Below are 24,639 nucleotides of genomic sequence, written 5' to 3'. Positions count from 1 at the left end.
TCTGACGCACTCAGCCATATTCAAGCTGACAACGGTCTGTAAATAATCGAGTCTGGACCAGACAATCTAGTGATTAATATCATGAGCATCGATCTACGCAATTGGGATCAATGACATGCATCAACCAAGTCAGCGAGCCTGACCACCCGATCCCGTTAGTCGCCTCTTACAAGCATAGTCGCCTTTTACGGCAAGCATGGGTTGCTGAAGACCTATTTTTCCCCGATCTTCACGGGTCACACAGCTATATGAAACAATTAACATAATTTCATGAATATAGATCGTAACCCGTTAGCCTACTCGCAGCAACATTCCATGCAGCAATATGACGTCAGTATGTACATAATCGAGTCTGGACCAGTGATTGATATCATGAGCATCGATCCAGGCAATAGGGATAAGATTACATGTAATCAAACAAGTCAGCGAGACTGACCACCTGATCCACTAATAGTCGCCTCTCATCACAAGCGTTCGTTGCTTGGGACGTATGTCCAAGCCCGGAATCCCCAAGGTTCGGATGCTGTCGTATGTTCGTGATTAAAGGAGAATAATGATACACGATTTACAATAAAACAGAAAGGGACCTGACCATGGCATATATGCACTTTGATACAGATGAGAACTCGAGAGAGAGATGCATTACATGTTAAATTGCAATAGGATCATCACTACGTTTGTCTGATTGTTGCAAGTTTCTCAATAATTCTTTTTTACTTTAATCTTCGTTACTAATCACTCAGGAACACAAAACCTACCCATCAACATCTTCCATTTGGAAGTCTTCCACTCAACAACTGTCAGCAACTGTTACATAAAGAGCTTTAAACATCCCACATGGACAAGGCGTCATGTCGTCATTTGGACCTTTCTTTCAGGTGTACAGAAAACGCATTACCACTCTTATGAGCTTTCAAGTTATTTTTCTTAAAATGCTTCTAAGGACAGCATTTCATCGGATTATTATATTTATTTCCTAGTTGACGGGTTAAAGCTAATACGGCACCACTTCTATACCGCACCAAATAATAGCGCGACAACGGACCCGTGCCATCCTCATTCCTCCCCCAGGGAGACTATACTCCCTGCCTCAACGTTTTTAGAGTTTTGTAGACATAATTACCAAGCGTTAAGTAATAAGTATGTCATAATTTTCAATAGATCTTATCGCCACACATCTTGGATATCAGCGGCCCGTGAAGATCCGCGTAGGAATAGGTCTTCAGCAACTCATGCTTGCCGTAAAAGGCGACTATGCTTGACGTAAGAGTGAGTGAGTATTGTTTTACGCCGCTTTTAGCAATATTCCAGCAATATCACGGCGGGGGACACCAGAAATGGGCTTCACACAGTGTACCCATGTCGGGAATCGAACCCGGGTCTTCGGCGTGACGAGCGAACGCTTTAACCACTAGGCTACCCGACCGCCCCGCTTGACGTAAGAGATGAACAGGATCTGGAGGACAGGCTGGCTGACTTGGTTGATGCATGTCATCGTATCCCAATTACATGGATCGATGCTCACGGTGTCAATCACTGGATTGTCTGACTCGAATATTTACAGACCGCCGTCATATATATTCAAGGGAGCCATTGACTAGATCATTCATGGTCAAAGCGCATTTGAGAAATTGTTTATTGGAAAATGCGTTATACAAATTATTAATTTAAAAAAAATAATAATTCAATTTAATTTGCCAGAAAAAGGCACCAACATCTGCATGGAAACGTTGCACTGAAAGAATAGAGAAGATAACCCTGTCTCCATGTGTATTGTCTGTGCAGTATAAGTGCTGTCGTTTGTTTTCTCTACTTTTCTTTCCGTACGCTAAATAGTGTAAACGGTGCCGTTTTGGCTGTTGTAGAAGAAATAGTGACGTTGTATCCAGGTTCTGTTTCCATAATACAGGATCTCTGTAGGAAACGTGATGTACAACGTGTGTATCTGTATAATTTGGAACAAATATTATGAATGACCTCGACCTGACTCAATTTACGGTCATGACATGACATTACTGATCGAAAGTGTGACAGATTGAAAAAAACATCGTCGATGGGAAGAAAGATTTTGAAATCACCTTAAAGCCCTTCGATTGATTTAAGCGAAGGCCACTTCAAGGAATAGGGTCAAAATGACCTAAACAGAAATAAAGCCAACAAAATAAGCTATGGAGATGTCTATTTATAGGTTTATCTAATACTGTTGGTTCCTAAGAACCAATGACGGTCGTATATGGATCGTGTTCTCACACTCGGTGACAACGTACCCGACATCGTGGATAGCTGCTCTTATTCAAAATATCAATCACTGGATTATCTGGTCCAGACTCGATCATATATTGTTCCAATATGAAAGGTGCAGTGCGAAGTTTGATTTCAATATTTGGAATTTTTCAAAACGATTTTACATAAACATTTGTACGACCTCTAACTTGAAAACTACTTCTTGGATGCTTTTCAAATTTAAGAAACACTTTCTATACAATAGAAGAGGTGAACTGCAAAGTGTATTTTCTGAAAACATATTGTTTTCATGATCTGAACCAAGAAATAAATTTACTTAAACATTTGTGCGACTTAAAACTACTTCATAGATTCTTTTCCAGATAGAGGTACGGTGTCTATACCAAAAGGAGAGGTGCAGTGCAAAGTTTGATTTCAATAAGTGGGTATTCAGAAACAATATTGCCTTTTTCATGTTTTGAACTTAAAAATATTTTTATATCACCGACATAAAAGTGTTTTGTTGGGTTTTTTTTGGCTTTGTCCTGCAAATTCTTTTGCATCTTTTAGTTGAAAACTACAACATGGAGTGTTTTCACATTTGGAAAAAGGTTCTATATTATTAAGACGCGTGTTGGAAACAGTGTCAGAACATTCAAAAGAATCTCAGCATTTTGGGGGACAACCAATTTCCACAAGGCACCATTGAATCATGCCATTACTATTAGATTATTGTGCTTTTCAAGAGAAACTGGCACAAAACGTTAAGGCATCAACATATCACCAATATCAAAATTGTTCTTCAGCTGATGGAGATCAGGGTACCTGTGAGCCCTGTTCATTTTTTGCCATGTTTACTTATTCATACTCATAAGATTAACTTTTCAAATTATCATTGATACATACTGTCTACTTCACAGCATACTCAATGAATTAAAAAAGATATTAGTTGAAAATACTTTATTATGCTCAAATCATTAAAATATAATGTTGATCAAAATGAAAATACACATTAAAGAATAAGAATGTTCATGAAAGAAACAATGAGGAAAAACAAGTCATATTGCCAGGAAAGCATGACTGACCAGGAATGTGTATATGTGTGTATACATGCGGGGTTACAGAGTGAGGGTTTACCGTATTTCCTCTAAAAGAAGCCGATCATTTGCTCCATTCAAACAATGGAAGTCAGACCTCTACTAGACGCAGGGAGGTAAATAATAACCCTTTCCTGCAAAATTACCCTTTGTATGACTGTAAAACTGTAGGATTCTGTAAGGAAGTGAGTAGCCACTGTGCCAAAACAATACAGAATAGACGACCTGCCTCTAAAAGACACGGGTCAATGGCTTGCGCAAAATTGATAGACGCCTCACGTCTAAGAGAGGAAATACGGTACGTTATTACCCTGTCAGTACAACTTTATCACAAGACAAAAAGGCTAATCCATGTCGGGAAACAAACACTGTATTTACATGACTAACAAATGCCCAAATGATGCTACATTCAACATCACAATATCAATGTTCAGACATTTTACCACTGTTAAATCAGTGAGTACACAAGAATCAGCCATTATTGTTTTTGAGTGTGATTATGGCTTTATACTACTTTTAGCAACATCAAATCAATACAATGTGGACATGAGAAATAGGCTTCACACGTTGTTATCATGTTGGAGTAACACTTTAACAATGAGGCTACCCAATCGCTGCTATACTTTGAATACACAATGCTATTTAGAAAGTGGTCAAATTTAACAAATGTTATATTTGGGATAACAGTTTCGTAATAATACGAATAATACGTTTCGTTTCAAAATACAGATTCTCGTTCTTTTTTGGGGTTGAGTCCTGTCCGGGATTTGAAACCCACACTTGCCAGAGTGAGGCACCTAATCGCCAGCACACAAAGTCAGCGATCTAGCCCTAACCCACTCGGCCACCGAGGCTTCCACAAAAATGAAAGTCCGACAACTCGTAGTCTAGATCACGTACTTTGAGTACCCCTCTGACAAGTGTAAATTGGCATGGTTCCCATGGCCGAAAGCTATGAATACACAATGCCATTTAGAAAGTGGTCAAATGTAACAAATGTTATATTTGGGATAACACTTTCTTAGTAAAGTACAGATTCTCGTACTTTTGGGGGGATTCCGGGATTTGAACAAACACTTGCAAGAGTGAGTATGTGATCAAAGTACGTGATCTAGACTATAAGTTGTTACCTGACTCATCTGAGTCAATTCTGTGAGTAAGGTGGTATGCTATTGTACCACTACCAGCAACATTCCAGCAATAAATTTGGGTATTCGGCAAGACAAGCCAAAGCTTAAACCATAACTAACATATGTCTACCACAGCATTACACAACATGCTTTGTATGCAACATAGAAAAAGTCTGTGTCAACCTACAATTGAGATATGTGTAGATCCATCATGTTACTGGGAAATGCATGAAATTTGTTATTCAAAACCCAACATTTACTGATATGCAACAGGACTCCCTTTCAGGTTTCTTACAAATTGAACCTGGTGACCAACTTAATATTCCTTGCAAATTCAGAAAATGTGCTTTTAGACTTAAACCATATCAAAAACTGAATATCATTTCTCGTTAATTTGTCCAACTTTTAATATGATATAATAATCTCATGTTGGAGAATGAAACACTGTGGCAAATGTCTAATAAATGTCATGTTAATGTCATAACAGCTCAATTATGTCCTGTTCATTGATTCTCATCTCGGTTTGATAGTCAATGACCATGATGCTCTGAAGCCATAACTTCTCTGTAACAATGGTAACATAAGCAGGGCCTGTCCTAGGAAAACATAAATTGAAACAAAATCGAACTAAATCAAACTAAAAAAAACCTTGACCCAAATTTGGAACAGATTTTCATCTGCTGATTAACTTACTGGGTATCAAATGTACAAATGTTCTACTTGTGGGATGGTTGGGTGGGGTGGGGGGGAGCCACCAATAGGGGCAGGGCATGACTATCGTGATGTATTACCCTAAACAAATGTGTGTCAATTTTTCACAGTCCTTTAATGTCTAGCTCTGTAATTATTCTGTCCCAGGAATCAATGCTTCTGGTATGAATGACTATCGTTCACATTCACAAACAAAACATCATGTTTCAAATATTAATATTATTACACAAATGAATGATAACTGTCATTTTATGTCAGAAAATACTGAATTGCATTGAACATAAAAACATATCACTTCCAAATCTTGCCTGCTTCAGAAACATCGAGTACAGATTGTCATGTCACTCTAGTCAAAATCACATTCTATCAACATTTAAAAATGAACATCTACTTCATCTTTCATAACTACATTATCCACATATATCTGATATACAGGACTAAAAATATAAATGACAGGAGTTAACCTTTTGACAGCCATTGTATGTTTCGATTGCTTGTATGATACAGAGGGACTTTTCAGAGAATCAAGTCTTTGGTATCAGCAGTGTACACGTTAAATATTTTTAAAGCACAGGTAAATACTTCATCCAATGGTCCATATTTTGGTTAGATGGGGTACATTTATATGATGTAAAGTATACAGTATCTCGTGCTTCGTGAAACTTGTACATTTAAACATGACAGGCCTCAATCTCATTAAAATCAGATCTTAGTTTTCACTAAGGCTAAACAAAGATCTGAGGACATCCCATTATGGGTCACGTCAGAACGACCTCTCACGAACTTTGACCGATCAATGAAATGACCGACAAGAAATCGACATAAGCCAATCAGAAGGCAGCTTTCTCGAGCTTATGACACTAGTTTCAAACTTCCGACTACGCTTCGAAACATAGTTTGACGTATTCTCCGTTAAAAATTGTATAACTGATAAAAGGAACATTCTGGAATGGCTTACAGATGGCCTAGATTGTATGGATATAATCATAAAACCTGTAACTGTCGTTCGAAATACCCTCTGTTAAATATTTCGAGGTTGCATGATCAGAAAACACATTCCGTCTGTCACTTTCATGATCTGGTAAGCGAGGCTGTGTTTGGTTGGATGAAAGGTCGTTCTGACGTGACCCGTAATGGGATGTCCTCAGATCTTTGTTCAGCGATAGCGAAAACAAAGATCTGATTTTATCGAGATTGGACAGGCCTTAAACAACAAACACTTGACTGCATGAACCGGACAGCTGAGAACATGAAATCATGCAATATGCTTTGAATGTGAATAGTGGAGTTTGTCCCTGCAGTGTATGCTTTGAGAAACTCAACTATTTGCCTGGTCACTAAGATAGATAGTTAACTGGTACTTTAACAGGATATATACGTCCAAGTCACCATCCGAAGAAGGGAAATAACTCAGGGCTTCTACACTTTTCTGCCAATCGCCCTAAATGAGTGAGTTGGGTTTAACACCAATTTGAACATTATTCCAGTTATATCACGGCGTTTCAGCTTGATGTAGGACAAAATCCCGAAGTGATGCAGAATTCAGATGTTTACCACTTTGGTGAAACCCATGAGCACAGGTATGGTGCTGACAAACCCAGATACGTAATCAGGTCAAACCCATGATCAAAGGTATCTTGTGTGACCAAGGGATGCAACTCCGCACAGAATATCGCAGCACCCTAGATGACTACACTACAATACAGATGTCATACAGAACTATTGAATACTTAATTCACATGATGACAAACTTGAATTGAAGCCCTTAATGTAGAGATTAAAGATTTAAAATGAGTTGTTTTCTCCAAATTCTTCATTAATGTTTCTTGGGACAGCATTATTTTATCATATTAATCCCTTAATATATAAATCATTTCAACAAATCCGGTCCCTAAACTTTAAATTGACACATGCTTTTAGTGTGCAGGGCTCCATTAATAACTTAGGCCATTGAGTATTTACTCATGTTATCATTCACAGTGGGTATTGGATAATTTTCTTTGGGAATTCAATACTTTTTAACTTGGGTATTTTAAAACCAATGGGTAGACAGTTTTAAGATAATTCTGCTTAAAAGACCATTACAGATAACTTCTAATGCTGCCCCAAGTGTGTCGCATAAACTCACAACACCAATACAAATCTCAATAACAATAAGTGAGACATGATGCATTATTCACTGCAGAAGAGTTAATAAAGAGGTGATGTCTGCATTTGATCAGCAAACAAAGATATGTAAAGACATTCAAGTACACAAGCTGAAAAGGATACATTGGGGAATGATACAGTGTTGACAACTATCAGGCTTTTTTATTATTTCATGCATACTTATATGTAACTCCAAATTAATTGGTAATGGTGATTTTTTTGCTTATTTTATCTGGAGTTCTGAGCTTGATTCATGTATCATTCTAACCCTAAATGTACATATTATTGTTTTTCTTAAACACAAAGCTTGTCTGGCGATATAAGTGAAGCAAATTCCAATAAATATTTGGTCAATTTGTCAAGTCTTCATGATGATTGCACTCTTTTTCTCAAACTAACTATACACTACATCTAGTTCATCTTGTCATGTCCGAGTTAAGATGCTTCTTCATCACTCTGATCATCACCAGATTGTTCTTTGGCACTCTGCGTCTGTCCATTTCCTCGGGAGTCTGAGACAAAGTCCCATTCCTTATCACCTTCAGATGAGCCGGAATCCCCTCCAGGAGACAATGGAGCATCTTTTGCCGTCTGCTCACAAGCAACTTGGATCTCTCCCTCCAATTGGTTCCCAGAATTGGATGAAACATTTTCAGCAGGATCAGTCTCACCAATTTCTTCTTCATCAGATGCTTGTTTCTTAGAATCATCAGCCTCCTTATCAGAGTTGGTTTTTTTCTCATGTGGAATGTCTGTCAGGGAATCACTCTGTCCTTCATCACTACCAATCCTCAAATATTCATCTTCCGTGGAGTCGCCCATAGCCATATTATCACTTTTCCCAGAATCCGGAGCCTCTGCCAGTTCAATGCTGGACTCATTGGAGGAAGACTTTTCAATATCTGGGTTCACAATATCATAATCGCTATTACCACTGTCAGTCTTTTCACTACTCTCAACTAAATCGTCATGGGAATTATCATGATAGTCATCAACGGTCTGAGTCTTTTCACTACTCTCCACAAAATCACCATTGGAATTATTGGCATCAGGATCGACATCATCGGTGTCTTTGCTTTCAAGTTTGTTTCCCTCAGAACCAGGTTCAGTTTCCTGATTTACATTTTTGTCTGCTGTATCAACCATCTCTGCATGTTCCAATCTACCCTTCTCAATGCCTAAAGGATCACCCAGCATTTCCTCTGCCGCTGAAGCAGACTCATCACCAGCATCTTCATCCTCACAAGTATCTAAGGAACCATCCAAATCCACGCAACTGAAGCTAGGGAAAGCTAGAGCAGGTGCCCTCTCTCGGTAGTCAGCCTCCACCTCCGTGGAGCTCTCCTTGTCAGTGGATTCCTGTCTTTGCTGGCCGGGAGCTTCTAGAGAAGGATCAGCACCTTGATGACTGGGACTCTGCATCTCAGACATTTCTGTACTGTCTGTTTTCCCACTCTGATGAACTGGAGTGTCCATTGGTCGAATCTGGACATCTGTGAGTGACCCGGTCAGTGGAATCATGCTGTGGTTGTCCTCCTTCGCTGTAAACTGACCGGATGACCCTGACAGAAGGCTCTTGTTGTCCTGTTGCTGGATGCTCTGAAGGTGACGGGTTGAGGTTATTAAATCGCTGGAATCCGAAAAAGTTTGTCAATAATTGAGTAGAAACAAGTTGTAGAGAACAATGAACAAGTTACTGTTACAGGATATCTGCCCTTAGGCATAATTCCCAAGCCTTGGGTAAAAGAACTTATAGTACTGTATTAATTCACATAGGTGAGATGGTAATGTGAGAAAAAACATGCTTAATGACATCATGTAGGCTGAACATTCCAACCAGCAGACTTGTATGGGATCTCAAAAAACTAATTGACCAATCTGAGGCAAATCTTGAAAGAAAACACAACTGAAAAGCAGTGTGTTCTTCCATATTCTGCTGCCTAGAAATAAGTAAAATGTAAGAACAACCGAATCATTTATTGTTGCTATCAAAAGTAAATAAATCTCCAAAAACGAACTCAGACGAATCAATAGAGGAAATAAAAACGTATATTTGAAATTGGATTTTTTTTAGTTCTATTTCATCAACCTGCCAACCTAACCCTTTGGGCCAAAAATCCATACCCTACCTCATTAAATATCAAAATGTTTTGCATTTGTTTTCATAATAAAGTAAATGGACAAATGTTTCAGTCAATTTGAAAAATAACTGAAATATTTAGGCATTTTGTAAATAGTCTAAATCAAAATTGCAGTCATTGACACATTGACTAACATACATCCACTCTACTCACAGTTCCCCAGAGGAGTCGACGGAATGGATCCCCTCCCCTGCCATGTCTGCCATTTGGATCTCTCGGACCTGCCTCGGTCCTGGTGGCTGCCTCATGGACAGCAGCAGAGACAGCCTCTGGTGCAGCGTCTGCCGCTCAGACTTCACCTTCGCACTGCAACATAGCAACATCTGACAATCATGACAATAGCAACTTCGTCCTGGTGTTTTGAAAACAACAAGAGTTTGCCACTAACGTGGCCAAATACCCCGACCCTGCTGCAGAATTATGACATAATTAAATCTAAACAAACCCTAACCTTTTTTAACCGAGGTGTAACTTGTAAAATTGTAAAAAAAACATAAGAGTTGGGAACCTCAGTCCATCTTGTTGCCATGGAAACGTAAAAAATAAAAAAATTCTAAAATTGCTAAATAGCAAAAGGCATCAGTTCAGCATGTACTTGACAGACTTGCAAAGTTTCATGAAAAAATATTAAACTGTTTCTGAGGAAACGAAACATGACGGACGGACGGACAGAGCCCGTTTCAATATCACCCGCCAACTTCGTTGGGCAGGGGATAATTACTGTAGTCCACAAAAAAATTTTAATGTTCCATTCTGAAGTATAAATTGACAAATTGTTTAAGGAACATATTTCCTCTTGCGTTGTGAATGGATACAGAAAACATTCGGCATGTTCAAGATCGCCTCTAACATGGTAGACATTCTACATGGATGTATGAGTTTCAAGGCTGATATGCTTGAGAGTAAATAGATAAAGTCACAACAGTCTAGACAGATCACACAACAATGTTAAAACCAATGCTCTGCTAACAAAGGGAGACAAATCTTGACAATCTTTTATTGTTGATTGACATTTAAACCAATATTGTAACAGTGTATTTTGCGATTGTGAATGTTTTACAAAAAGATGGACAAGAACGTATAGATGAAGATAAGACTTATCTCCCTGTGTTAACGAAGCAAACAACACATCTTATAATTTTGATAAACCTTACATTGGAAACCTTTCCCAATGCCTCTTAATGCTTCAGCAACTCTTTCAATATTGAGAATCACACAAATTGATTATTATTTCTGATCAGATGGATAAATTATTTACCAAAACAGCATATAGCATGCCTGTAAAACATCTTCATCAAACTCCTTTTCACACTTGTGTACATGATCCCAACATAAAGTATCAAATAAGAAATTGTAATTCTGGTATTCCAATGTCATGCCAGATGTTGATTCACTGATGGTAACCGATGTACAAAGGTATCTTACAGCTGTTCCTGGAGCTCCAGCACAACATTCTCCAGCATCAGCCGGTCTCGCTGCCCCTCCGCCTCCACATACTGCAGCCTCATCTCAATCCGCTGGTTGTCAGCGGAGATCTCCTCCACTTGCCGCTCTCGGAGACGCACCAGCTCCTCCAGGTAACCCTGATACACAGGTGAGAGTTAGACAACGAAATACTTCCTGTTTGTCATCCCGAAACAAGGTCAGCATAAAAGGAACTGAAACGGATGTACGTAAATAATAGTTAAATGGTCTACCTTTTGTTCACAGGCACTCTTGAACTTATGTTCCAGGTTCTTGTACTTGTTCCGCCAGCTGGCGTCGTCCACCACATCCTCGCTCATGATGCTGCTGCTGATGCTGGAGTTGGACAGCTCTCTCATTTCCTCAAGGTCACTAGAAACACTCTCGGCACTGGAGTACAGGGGACATTACTCAAAAACATGGCTCAACTTCTTCAACATTTCTCAAACTGAACCATTAATTGTTCCTCTTTTACCATCTTTCCGAGGCAAGAACGTCCATTAGCCTTTTTATCAGTCTTGAATCCACCATTGCCACATCAAGCACACTTCACTGTGCTAAATATGATTGCCTGTCTTTGTTTACACGAATGTCTTTTTCATCTTTTAAACCCCCAATAATTGTTAATGTTTTTGTGTCTGGGATGAAATCGTGAATGTTTTTTATTATCTGATCGACGTAGTTGTCCCCTTTGGTAGTAGCCATCTTTGAGAAGCTAAACAAGATAAGAACAGTGATCTGATTGGATCTTCATTACAAGGGGCACAACTTGAGGTGGCGCCAGGGTCGAGCCAAGGAAAAGTGTCCTTGATGTGGCAAGGATAGGAACTAGGCTTTGATATAGGCTAGTGGACATGCTTGCCTCAGGAAGATGCTCTTTTACATACAAACACTGTTACCTTTTGAGAATAGCCTTAATATAACCTGTAAGGAAACCAATTATAGAACTCTACACAATACAGCCAAACGAAGGATGTTTGAATAGATGGACAATGAACAGAGAAATAATGTATCAAACTGTGTGATATACAACAAGAGTCATCAGGAGATGACATATCCCCCTGGTCTGGTGCAATTCGGAAATGGCGTTTAGCTACTTATACCACACTTTTGGTACATGGCTAATGGATACCTTCAGTGCAGTGAAGAAAATAATAATGCTGTTCAGTATTTTTCAAAATCCCAAATCATCACCAGTTCCCCATTAGACTGATCAATATAGCAAGTTTCAACAACAAGTATTTAACGATTTTGGAAAACGGAAAACAGCTGGCTGACGAACACGCATCGTGATTGCAATATCCCCCCATTTTGAAAAACGACGTTTACCACTTGCTGATACTCATGGGTATGTTGCTAAAAAAACTAGAAACATAATCGGGGCAAACTGGGATTCGAACCTACAATCATAGGTTTCTAGCATGCCAAAGATACGGAACTCAACACAGGGAATTCCAGCACCTGAAACAACTAGGCAACAGTTCCAGGAACATTACCTCTGGTGGAACTGCAGGAATGGTGTGAAGTCTATGACCAGAGGTCCCAGCAGGTCCATGTTTTCCCCCTTCAGACAGAAGCTAAAACCACATCACAAACAAATACACATCAAACACGTGTAGTAACCATGGCTACATATCACAAACAAATACACATCAAACACGTGTAGTAACCATGGCTACATATCACAAACAAATACACATCAAACACGTGTAGTAACCATGGCTACATATCACAAACAAATACACATCAAACACGTGTAGTAACCATGGCTACATATCACAAACAAATACACATCAAACACGTGTAGTAACCATGGCTACATATCACAAACAAATACACATCAAACACGTGTAGTTACCATGGCTACATATCAGAGTCAAATACACATCAAACACGTGTAGTTACCATGGCTACATATCAGAGTCAAATACACATCAAACACGTGTAGTTACCATGGCTACATATCAGAGTCAAATACACATCAAACACGTGTAGTTATCATGGCTACATATCAGAGTCAAATACACATCAAACACGTGTAGTTATCATGGCTACATATCAGAGTCAAATACACATCAAACACGTGTAGTTATCATGGCTACATATCAGAGTCAAATACACATCAAACATGTGTAGTTATCATGGCTACATATCAGAGTCAAATACACATCAAACACGTGTAGTTATCATGGCTACATATCAGAGTCAAATACACATCAAACACGTGTAGTTACCATGGCTACATATCAGAGTCAAATACACATCAAACACGTGTAGTTATCATGGCTACATATCAGAGTCAAATACACATCAAACACGTGTAGTTATCATGGCTACATATCAGAGTCAAATACACATCAAACACGTGTAGTTATCATGGCTACATATCAGAGTCAAATACACATCAAACACGTGTATTTATCATGGCTACATATCAGAGTCAAATACACATCAAACACGTGTAGTTATCATGGCTACATATCAGAGTCAAATACACATCAAACACGTGTATTTATCATGGCTACATATCAGAGTCAAATAAACATTAAACATGTGTAGTTGTCAGGTACTTCTAATTTTGTCTTAATAGTGGCCCAAGAACACCCATGCAGTATGACAATCTAGAGGGCCCTTCTCACCTGAAGTCTATAGTATTGAGGCCCAAGAACGCCCCATGCAGTATGACAATCTAGAGGGCCCTTCTCTCACCTGAAGTCTATAGTATTGAGGCCCAAGAACGCCCCATGCAGTATGACAATCTAGAGGGCCCTTCTCACCTGAAGTCTATAGTATTGAGGCCCAAGAACACCCCACACAGCATGTTGGCATCTTCAGACAGCATTATGGCTCCATCTAGGTAGTGCTTCCTAAAAATAGAGCAAATGATTTGTCTGTCAGTGTATTATCTGCAATTCATATACAATTATCCTCTAAGATTAAGTGTGAGCAGTGGGGTTTAACGCCAATGTGAAGAGTAATCCAGTTATATCACGGGATGTCAGCTTCATCATGTTCATAAGGGAGGAAAGAGATGCAGATTTCAGATGTTTTACCATGTTCATGAAACCCGCAAGCACGGGAATGGTGCTGACAATTCTAAAAACATAATCAGGGCAAACTGGGTTTCGAACCCGAGACTATAGGTTTGTGTCATGCCCAAGGGACACAACTCTGCACACTGAATTGTGTCGCCTTACACAACTTAGCCTGCACTGCTGTGGTCACAATTTACCTTATCATTACATATGGAAAGTGTTAAAATTACCATATGAAAATTGCAATTGTTGCAATGTACATTAATTTCATCTTCCCAAGGCAATGGAGTTAACTGACTATAATAGATAACAGTCCAGTTTCCACCCTTGCCGAACAAGGCTGGAGTTATATTTTCGCTGGACTAACGAGTCTATGCATAGTCAAATGATGAACACCAACCATGACTACATCAGGTTTCCCCTCGAGATTTTCTACACATTATCTCATTACAATCAGATCTTAATTGCCCTTTCCAACACAAAGATCGGAGGACATCCCATTACAGGCCATCACCTTTCACCTGGCCAATCAGAGTGCCACTTACAAGATCACACAAGTGAAAGTCCAAGTGTGTTTTCTAATCCTTCAACCTTGAAAAGGCTAACACAGGGCATTCTGAACAAGTCTTAAGGGCGGTAAGCCTGATTTTGAATTCTAGACATTGTCTATCTATTGGATAGACATTTGAAATGGAAGACTTTCCATAGCCCATTGAAACCATTGCCGTGTAATCTTGGCCATCTCTTAAACATAAAGCTGATTGGCTAATGTTGCTCCATCAACCGATGCCATGTCTGTACGATCAAAATGCTATTGTCTGATGTTCCCAATAGGTTTAGATAGTAGTTTATCGATGTATGGGTGTTATTGTAGACAAGCATGGCCTTAAATCAATTTTATATATGATAAATTGGGCTGTTCACTCAAACACTGTATGCATACACAGTTTCTAAAGTAAACATTGACTACCTAAAGAATGATACTGTAAATCTGGATATTAATGCGTCTCCAAATTAATACGACTGCTGACTCCTTTCCAAAAATGTAAATTTATATCAATGTGACTCCCCCCACCCACAGGACCATGTAACTAATAACAGTAACAAAAAGCTCGCAGATGAGGCCAAAGGCTGAGTATCAAACACAAATAGCACCATTTATCAGCACTGAGTAAAGCACTTCCGTAATAACAAAAAACAACACACAGTTTATATGATTACTCTGTTGACTGGCATTAAGGAAGTTCAAAGGCAATAAAATAATTGAACCAACAACAGTTCACTGATTGGTATGCGGAGAAGGTGTCAACAAGCTTGACACGAGTGGGTAGAACTTTTGACCACAGCAATCTTGTGACAGCAGTGATAACTAGTCTGTAATTCCTATTCTTTGACTGACATTGTTATATACTTGTTACAACTGCTGCTCAATAAACCGTGTTTGTGTTTATATTCACGTTCGTTTTTCTGCTATTTCCTTTCTCCCATCACTCGATGAGAGAAACATGATATCTGCCTGACACATGAAATATCCTCTATACCCCAACATATTTCCTTATTGTAAATATCATGTATTATGAAATAAAAATATATAAATCCTTCAGCAAAAGGCTCACATAATCACGATAATAAATCTTTCTTCAGTAAACTACATTTATAACGAACGCTATCAACAAACTGAACAATAAAACAATCTCATTAAGATCAGATCTAGGTTCTTGCTCCCGCTAAACAAAGATCTGAGGACATCCCACTACAGGTCACGTCAGAACGACCTTTTGCGAACATTGACCTACCACTGAAATGAGTAACAAGAAGTAAACAGCAGTCAATTAGAAAGCAGCTTTCTCGAGCTTCATGGCACTCGTTTCAACCTGGCGATTTCCATTTCAGACTACGCTTTCAAAACATGTTGACACAGCTATCGATTAAGATTCTGAAAACTGAACAAACAAACATTCTGGAACATATGGTTTAGATTGCATAGCAGCGCATCCCACGTACTGTGCAACATCTCCACTGTTCAAATGTTTATCCCACGGAAGCCAGAGATAGCCAATTACTTTGACAGAATTAGTCCTATGGGCCGTGACTGTCGTTCGGAATACCCTGTGTTACCGTTTTCGAGGTTGCATGATTAGAAAACACATTCCGACTGTCACTTTCACAATCTGGTAAGCAATGCTTTGATTGGTTGGATGAAAAGTCGTTCTGATGTGACCCGTAATGTTATGTCCTCAAATCTTTGTTTTGCCATAGCGAGAACTAAGATCTGATTTTAATAAGATTGACCAATAAAACTAAAATTTTCTTTTAGTCTCTGACATTTGTTTTAAACACACTGTATATATGCTTATAGAGAACTATGGTTATTAGTGGTCCCTAAGGGTTTGTTATAACCATAGTTTACTGTATTTACAATACAGAAATACTCAGCTAATAGTCTCTATTTATATCTTATCTTAAACTCCGTAACACATTTACACTAATCCTAGTACTAAACCTCAGTTATCACTTTGTACCCATTTGAACCCTCTTATCTTGAATACAATGCATGTTGATGTAATCTCTAGTTCTTATCTATGTCCTAAATAACCATAGAATCCTGTTACAGTTATCTTGAAGGGCTTCTAGACAGATTATGGGCTAGCTCTCAAGGGCTAACGTTTTTGTCCATTAGGGGCCAATAATGTGTTCTAGAAAATATTAGTAAAAACTAATTTGTCCTCAGGTTGTACATAAAAAACTGGTTCACTAGGCATGCTGGATGTTCTCAAAAGATTGGTCTAAAAAAGTTGTTTTCATATAGAGTGAGTGAGTGAGTGAGTTTGGTTTTACGCCGCTTTTAGCAATATTTCAGCAATATCACGGCGGGGGACACCAGAAATGGGCTTCACATATTGTACCCATGTTTTCATAGAAAAAGATTGAGTGGTTTTACGCCAATATTCAAGAAATATCATGGCGGGAGACACCAAACAAGGGGCTTCATACACAGTACCCATGTAAGGAATCGACCCCAGGCCTTTGACGCGACGAGCAAACACTTTAACCACTAGGTAACCTCTCTGTTCCCTCTTTCAGACAAGGACATTATGTGTCTTTAAGCGCTGACTCCTGAATGAATTTTATTTATTTTTAATCAACACCTTCCCCTTCCCCACTGTGCAGTACAATCATGGCACTCATTAATAGTATAATAGTAGGTCTCAAAGGAGGTGACACAATGTATCATTCATGACCAAATCGTGTTATTCCGGGACAAGCCAAATAGGGTGTCGTGTCCCTCTCAGGCCATTTTTGCGACCGGGTTCCGCCTTATCGCAAATGGCCATACCTAAAACAATTGCGAGCGCACACACGAACGAACACACACACACACACATATCACTATATGGGTGGAATAACATGTTGAACGCAACATAATACCCCATTTCCCCTCACCTCACCTCACCTCACCTCACCCTTGCTGTCAGACTGACCTTGTGATGTGCTGCTGCTTGGTTGCAGCACCTAAATACTCAGACAACTTCTTCTCCATTAGTGCACACCGAATGAAGGCTCGGCCCTGTAAGAGAGGTGAAAGAGAAATGTTCAGCTGTGAAGCACATATTAACAAGCATGAAATACTCACATCCCCCCGCCAATATGACATGTCGGGTGTGTGCAATGCATTAGCCTTTTTGTAAAGAAATGTGGTACGGTTTTCAAGATCTGCTCCGGAAACGAGGACTACCACCATTTTCAGTCTAAATCAAAGTCGTTGCCATGGAAACTCGAAAAATAACTTTTAAAAAAAATCCCAAACTATCAAAAGGCACCAGTTCACCACTAGACCTATCAATTTGCAAAATATGGTGAAGAAAAATGGTACGGTTTTCAAGATCTGCTCCAGAAACGAGGACTACCACCATTTTCAGTCTAAATCAAAGTCGTTGCCATGGAAACTCGAAAAATAACTTTTTTTAAAATCCCAAACTATCACAAGGCACCAGTTCACCACTAGATCTATCTATGTGCCAAGTTTGGTGAAGAAATATGGTACGGTTTTCAAGATCTGCTCCGGAAACGAGGACTACCACCATTTTCAGTCTAAATCAAAGTCGTTGCCATGGAAACTCGAAAAATAACTTTTTTAAAAATCCCAAACTATCAAAAGGCACCAGTTCACCACTAAATCTATCTATGTGCCAAGTTTGGTGAAGAAATATGGTACGTTTTTCAAGATCTGCTCCGGAAAGGAGGACTACCGCCATTTTCAGTCTAAATCAAAGTCGTTGCCATGGAAACTCGAAAAATAATTTTTTTTTAAATCCCAAACTATCAAAAGGCACCAGTTCACCACTAGATCTATCTATGTGCCAAGTTTGGTGAAGAAATATGGTATGGTTTTCAAGATCTGCTCCGGAAACGAAATGTGACGGACGGACAGACGGGCGGACGGCACCCATTCCTATATCCCCCTTCCACTTCGTGGCGGGGGATAAAAACCCTGTATGTACAAGTTATTGACTCCGGGTGGCTGTTGATGGGGTACAATGACATACAGTCAGCAAGACCTCTGCAGACAGGTGGCAGTGACAGGTTGTCACCTATACAAGATTTGTTCATAGTGAGCAGACTGTGTGACATCCAATTTCATGTATTATTGGTGCAGACTTCATAAACTCCGTAACAGTGCCAGCAATACATTGCTGACCCTATCTCAGCAGAATGTGACTTCATATTCTCTAAAGTTTCTACACAGTCATCTATCCTAAACAAATGGCAACTTCATATATTCTCTATAGCATCTAAACAATTATGGGAGGGGGGGGGCACTGGTTGCCCAGTTGTCACAATTCGCTGTGCAGAGTTGCATCCCTGGGGCACGCCTGAAACCTTTGACAATTGGTTCGAATCCTGGTTCGCCTCGATTGTGGTTCTAGGTCATGCTCGTGGGTTTCACCGATGTGGTAAACATCAAAGACCTGCATCACTTCGGGCTTTCCTCCCACATTAACATGATTAAGCTGACATGCTGCGATATAACTGTAATACTGTTAGAAGTGGCAATAAACACAACTCACTCACTCACTATACAATCCCATGAATAGATGGCAACTTAATATTCTAGATGGAATCTAAGTGACCTCATCTTAACATACCGCCATTTTCAGTCTAAATCAAAGTCATTGCCATGGAAACTCGAAAAATAACTTTTTTAAAAATCCCAAACTATCAAAAGGCACCAGTTCACCACTAGATCTATCTATGTGCCAAGTTTGGTGAAGAAATATGGTACGGCTTTCAAGATCTGCTCCGGAAACGAGGACTACCACCATTTTCAGTCTAAATCAAAGTCGTTGCCATGGAAACTCGAAAAATAACTTTTTTAAAAATCCCAAACTATCAAAAGGCACCAGTTCACCACTAGATCTATCTATGTGCCAAGTTTGGTGAAGAAATATTGTACGGTTTTCAAGATCTGCTCCGGAAACGAAATGTGACGGACGGACGGACGGCACCCATTCCTATATCCCCCTTCCACTTTGTGGCGGGGGATAAAAACCCTGTATGTACAAGTTATTGACTCCGGGTGGCTGTTGATGGGGTACAATGACATACAGTCAGCAAGACCTCTGCAGACAGGTGGCAGTGACAGGTTGTCACCTATACAAGATTTGTTCATAGTGAGCAGACTGTGTGACATCCAATTTCATGTATTATTGGTGCAGACTTCATAAACTCCGTGACAGTGCCAGCAATACATTGCTGACCCTATCTCAGCAGAATGTGACTTCATATTCTCTAAAGCTTCTACACAGTCATCTATCCTAAACAAATGGCAACTTCATATATTCTCTATGGCATCTAAACAATTATGGGAGGGGGGGCCACTGGTTGCCCAGTTGTCACAATTCGCTGTGCAGAGTTGCATCCCTGGGGCACGCCTGAAACCTTTGACAATTGGTTCAAATCCTGGTTCGCCTCGATTGTGGTTCTAGGTCATGCTCGTGGGTTTCACCGATGTGGTAAACATCAAAGACCTGCATCACTTCGGGCTTTCCTCCCACATTAACATGATTAAGCTGACATGCTGCGATATAACTGTAATACTGTTAGAAGTGGCAATAAACACAACTCACTCACTCACTATACAATCCCATGAATAGATGGCAACTTAATATTCTAGATGGAATCTAAGTGACCTCATCTTAACAGTTGCAGACTTAATATTCTCTATAGCATCTATACAACGATGACCTCACCTTAGCAGATGGAGACTTAATATTCTCTATAGCATCTATACAACGATGACCTCACCTTAGCAGATGGAGACTTAATAATCTCTATAGCATCTATACAACGATGACCTCACCTTAGCAGATGGAGACTTAATATTCTCTATAGCATCTATACAACGATGACCTCACCTTAGCAGATGGAGACTTAATATTCTCTACAGCATCTACACAACGATGACCTCACCTTAGTAGATGGAGACTTAATATTCTCTACAGCATCTATACAACGATGACCTCACCTTAGCAGATGGAGACTTAATATTCTCTATAGCATCCATACAACGATGACCTCACCTTAGCAGATGGAGACTTAATATTCTCTATGGCATCTATGCTTGCTATACAGCTCTGGGGCACGTGTCGACACGCTGCACGAACATACTCCCAAAAGGAGCGATTGTCCCCACCTCGGTACCATGTTCTGTGAGCTGTAAATAAATAATATAGTACCTATTGGAAACAACTGACTGAAAATGAGATCATCTAAAAACCAAATTTCATATTCAATAATTGTAAAGGAAGAGGACATACACATGGTCACCCGGGTATGTGAGGTGAGGTGAGGTGAGGTGAGGTGAGGTGAGGTGAGGTGAAATGGGGTTTAACGTCGCCTCCAAGATTATTGCACTTATATAGCAACATGCATGCTCGTGATTGTGTGTGTGTGTGTGGCTGCTTGTACTAGTCCGGACTGATGCCGATTTATAGTGCTAGTCCACTGAGATGCCATGCTGCAGTTTAACATGAATACCCCCCCTCAGACACAGCATACTGACTCCGAGGCGACCAGTCCTTGTTTTAGCCCCTTAATGCCGAGCGCCAGACAGGGTAACAAGAAGTACCATCTTTTAACGTCTTTTAGTATGACGCGGCCAGGGATCTAACCCCGGATCTTCTGCTCTCCGGGAAGGTGGTCCCCAGGTATGTACCAGGGTGTGTGGAGTCATCCCACAGTTGACATCCTTATTTCAGCTGGAGTGTGGGGGTTGACCTACTCCCATTAGGTCTGTGGTACAAATCCCAGCAAAGGACTCAGAAATACATACATATATATATATGTAGGTGCTTTGAGAACTTGCTATTATTTACAATGAGATAAGGAGGATTTGAGAAAAACTACAAGCATGATTATATGTCTTACAAAATGTGACAGTTTTTGGACAACATACGCCTGATTCTGTGTAGGAGCACTTGTTCAAGAACTGCACAGAAGTTGATGAATTCCTCACACTCATCATCAATGTTGCTGAAACAGGCCTTGTCTATAAGGCTCTTCACACAGAATCTGAAAAATGATAAGCATGTTAAGTGGACAGGACACTGAGCAGCATAATCGAAATCAGTTAGGATGTCTGTTGGTATGCTTCACTGCAGAACTTGTCACATATCAGGAGTTATCCACTGCCCAGAATCAGAAACAAAGAGTCAAACCCTCAAACTTTAAAGATATGGCAGAGTGTATCAGACAAAAGGTGTATTACTTCCCACTTACAATGACAAAAGTGATTGGGAGTGACACAGCAACACTGACTTATAACCTAGCTGCATCATGTTCTATATCATGTGTATGATCTCATCGATGTAATAGGCCTGTGAAGATCTGGGGTAGAATAGGTGAGGTGAAATGGGGTTTAACGTCGCGCCCAAGATTATTGCATTTATATAGCGACGTGCATGTACGTGTGTGTTTGTGTGGCTGCTTGTACTAGTCCGGACTGATGCCGATTTATAGTGCTAGCCCACTGAGATACCATGCCGCAGTTTAACATGAATACCCCACTCAGACACAGTATACTGACTCCGAGCTGACCAGTCCTTGTTTCAGCCCCTAAATGCCGAGCGCCAGACAGGGTAACAACAAGTACCATCTTTTAACGTCTTTTGGTATGACGCGGCCAGGGATCGAACCCCGGACCTTCCGCTCTCCGGGCGGACGCTCTACCACTAGACCACGGAGGCGGTCTCTGGGGTAGAATAGCTCTTCAGCAACCCATGCTTGCCGTAAAAGGTAACTATGCTTGGTTGATGCATGTCATCGATCCCAATTACGTTGATCGATGCTCATGTTGTCAATCACTGGGTTGTTTGGTCCAGACTCAATTACTTACAGACCGCCATCATATAGCTGGAATATTGCTGAGTACGGCGTTAAACAACAAACAAAAAAATAAACAAAACATCAATGTAATAGCATTGTACATTAGAAATTGACGGAAATATGTAACTGTTTATGATCTTATCCATGAAATTTTGAAATGTACTTTTCGTATGGTACTATGGTATGTTTAAATGTAGATATTTCGCTTTGCCCACTTTCACCATAATTTTGCTTCTTTAGTATGTCGTAATGGGCATTTTTAAACTTTTTAGATGTAGCAAAGAGGACATTTACCAATAAGGTGCAGTCGAGAGTGTCACAATTCACATAAGTATTTCAGCAAATTTACACCTGAATGAAGAAATATAGTTTACTGTACCCCTATGTGCAGTGTAATAAATTACAGATTTGCCTTGAAGGGTGAGGGGAGTAATTTGAACAGCATCATGACATCAGCCCATTATGATGTAACTCTAAAATTGTACTTTATCACAGGATAAATTACTGTCGGCACCTTTGATCTCTCAGTGAAACATCTTAGAACATATGGTGCATGGCATGCCTATCTATGTATTGATTCAGGTTTTAATTTTGACATGAATTTTCAAAATGTAATATCTATAAAGGTTTGCATTAATGGCACCTGATAAAAACTGGGGCTATTACCTTACCGCCCATCATTAAACAAAATGCTAAAAGCATAAAACTATCAGAACAATTAAGCCTTAATTAACCAGTCATTTGACCAAAACACAAAATGGTTGATAGCAACAGCCTCTTTGTCAGCCAGCATGCATATTTCTACTAAATATTAAATAATGGTGCAAGTTAACATTTAAAAAAGTGTTGCAATACATATTTTATCACACCTCAAGTATTGTGACATCTATCACTCTGATTATCAATTAGCCTATGATTAATTTCCACAAGTAATATTGAAATAGTCAACAGGTCAATTTGGACTCATGTTTTACATTATATGACATGATTTGTGAATTAATTAATTAGCAGCCACAGATTTTCAGTAGTCCTCACAGGTTTTAATCATGTGAGTCAACCAGACATACTCATCAACTACTGACCAGAAATGATACGATGCGTTTTCAATATTCTTCCTAGGATTCCGCCTTTCTGATCAGTCATTTCTGGTCAACACATTCAGAAATTAGAAATACAGTCTGTACTACACCGATCAGTACACATACATGACCTAATTTTAAGATTCTTTTATCTCAGTATAAAGCCTACACACCATCATTGAGCCAAAGGCGTATATATCTACATACATCTTTGAGTGAGCTGTTACAGCTCTTTACAGAAGATAAACCCATGAGAATAAATCTTTAGTTGTTGGCATGACGTTAAAACAGCTAAAATAAATCAAATAAATATGCATGCTTCAATCACAATGACACTTGTGAACAATGACAAATATTGAACAAAACTAGTGAGTTTCAAATCCGAAACGAATTAGAAAATCTACATGATAAAAAAATAATGTCAGCATGTAAGGATATTGGACAATTAAGATCATGCTGTCAACAACATGATACAACATAACTTATGGACTACCAAAGAAATACGAAGTAGACATACATGCTGATTAGCAAAAACCTATTCTGGTCCTGAGATTAATGTCACTTGGAATTAATTTGACAATTCATCAGGAAGTGATATTTAATGAGCTAGCATGACCCCATTCAGTTAGATGTTCGTTTCCTTTGTTCTCTTGACGTTTAGCTGATATAGAATACGTCATCACTGACATGAAGGATTACATCGAGGTATAACTGTGAGCTCTCTAAATCAACTACAAAATTTGAGCGACAACATTTTCGATGTTGATGTTCACAAATGACAGGTCACCATTACCTGCAAACAGAAACGACATTTCGTCTTGCAACTTGGATCTGTCGGTTGGAAAGCTTGGTGCTCGTGTTTCTGTTGTCATCCATCGTTCCCACCCTCATCTATCAATTGTTTACAGGTGGCGGGCGGAAAATGTAAACATGACGCTCTGTGCTCATGTGATCTTTGCCCATAGGTTATGTTTGACCTTAACCTTTGACCATCGACAAATTTAGGTTTTAAACTAAACATTTTTGTTTTGTGGGTAGTAATCTTTTTAACAAAAAAAATAATTTCAAAGATATAATAAAAATAAATAGCAAATGGTTTTAGGATTCAATCAACGGGTCGACTGGGAAACTGTCTATAGTATATTGTTGGCTAAAGAGAAATACATTGATGCGCGTACTAACAGGGAAACCAGTAAATGCATAATCGGCAGCGGCTGACTAGGCTC

The 24,639-nt window shown here is 39.4% G+C and overlaps 1 protein-coding gene across 2 annotated transcripts; it reads right to left on the bottom strand.

Annotated features, from left to right (window-relative positions):
- Positions 1 to 3,182: 3,182 nt before the first annotated feature.
- On the bottom strand, positions 3,183 to 24,367 carry LOC139463830 (RUN domain-containing protein 3B-like). 2 transcript variants are annotated; one of them, XM_071245199.1, is made up of 10 exons: positions 24,207 to 24,367; positions 21,406 to 21,521; positions 20,531 to 20,664; positions 17,432 to 17,517; positions 13,692 to 13,781; positions 12,411 to 12,491; positions 11,148 to 11,304; positions 10,876 to 11,033; positions 9,604 to 9,756; positions 3,183 to 8,939 (listed from the first exon to the last, which is right to left on the bottom strand). In XM_071245199.1, the coding sequence occupies exons 1-10, from the start codon at positions 24,302 to 24,304 to the stop codon at positions 7,745 to 7,747; spliced, it is 2,268 nt and encodes a 755-aa protein (XP_071101300.1). In that variant the 5' UTR covers positions 24,305 to 24,367; the 3' UTR covers positions 3,183 to 7,744. The 2 variants fall into 2 exon arrangements, with proteins under 2 accessions (XP_071101300.1, XP_071101301.1); XM_071245200.1 differs by having other exon boundaries at positions 11,148 to 11,286.
- Between the last annotated feature and the right edge of the window lie 272 nt (positions 24,368 to 24,639).

This window comes from Haliotis cracherodii, unplaced genomic scaffold (genome assembly GCF_022045235.1).
Source record: "Haliotis cracherodii isolate W230 unplaced genomic scaffold, xgHalCrac1.p SCAF_16, whole genome shotgun sequence".
Lineage (NCBI taxonomy): Eukaryota > Metazoa > Mollusca > Gastropoda > Lepetellida > Haliotidae > Haliotis > Haliotis cracherodii.
The sequence above is the reverse complement of the archived record's forward strand: the minus strand, read 5'-3'. Positions and strand labels throughout refer to the sequence as shown.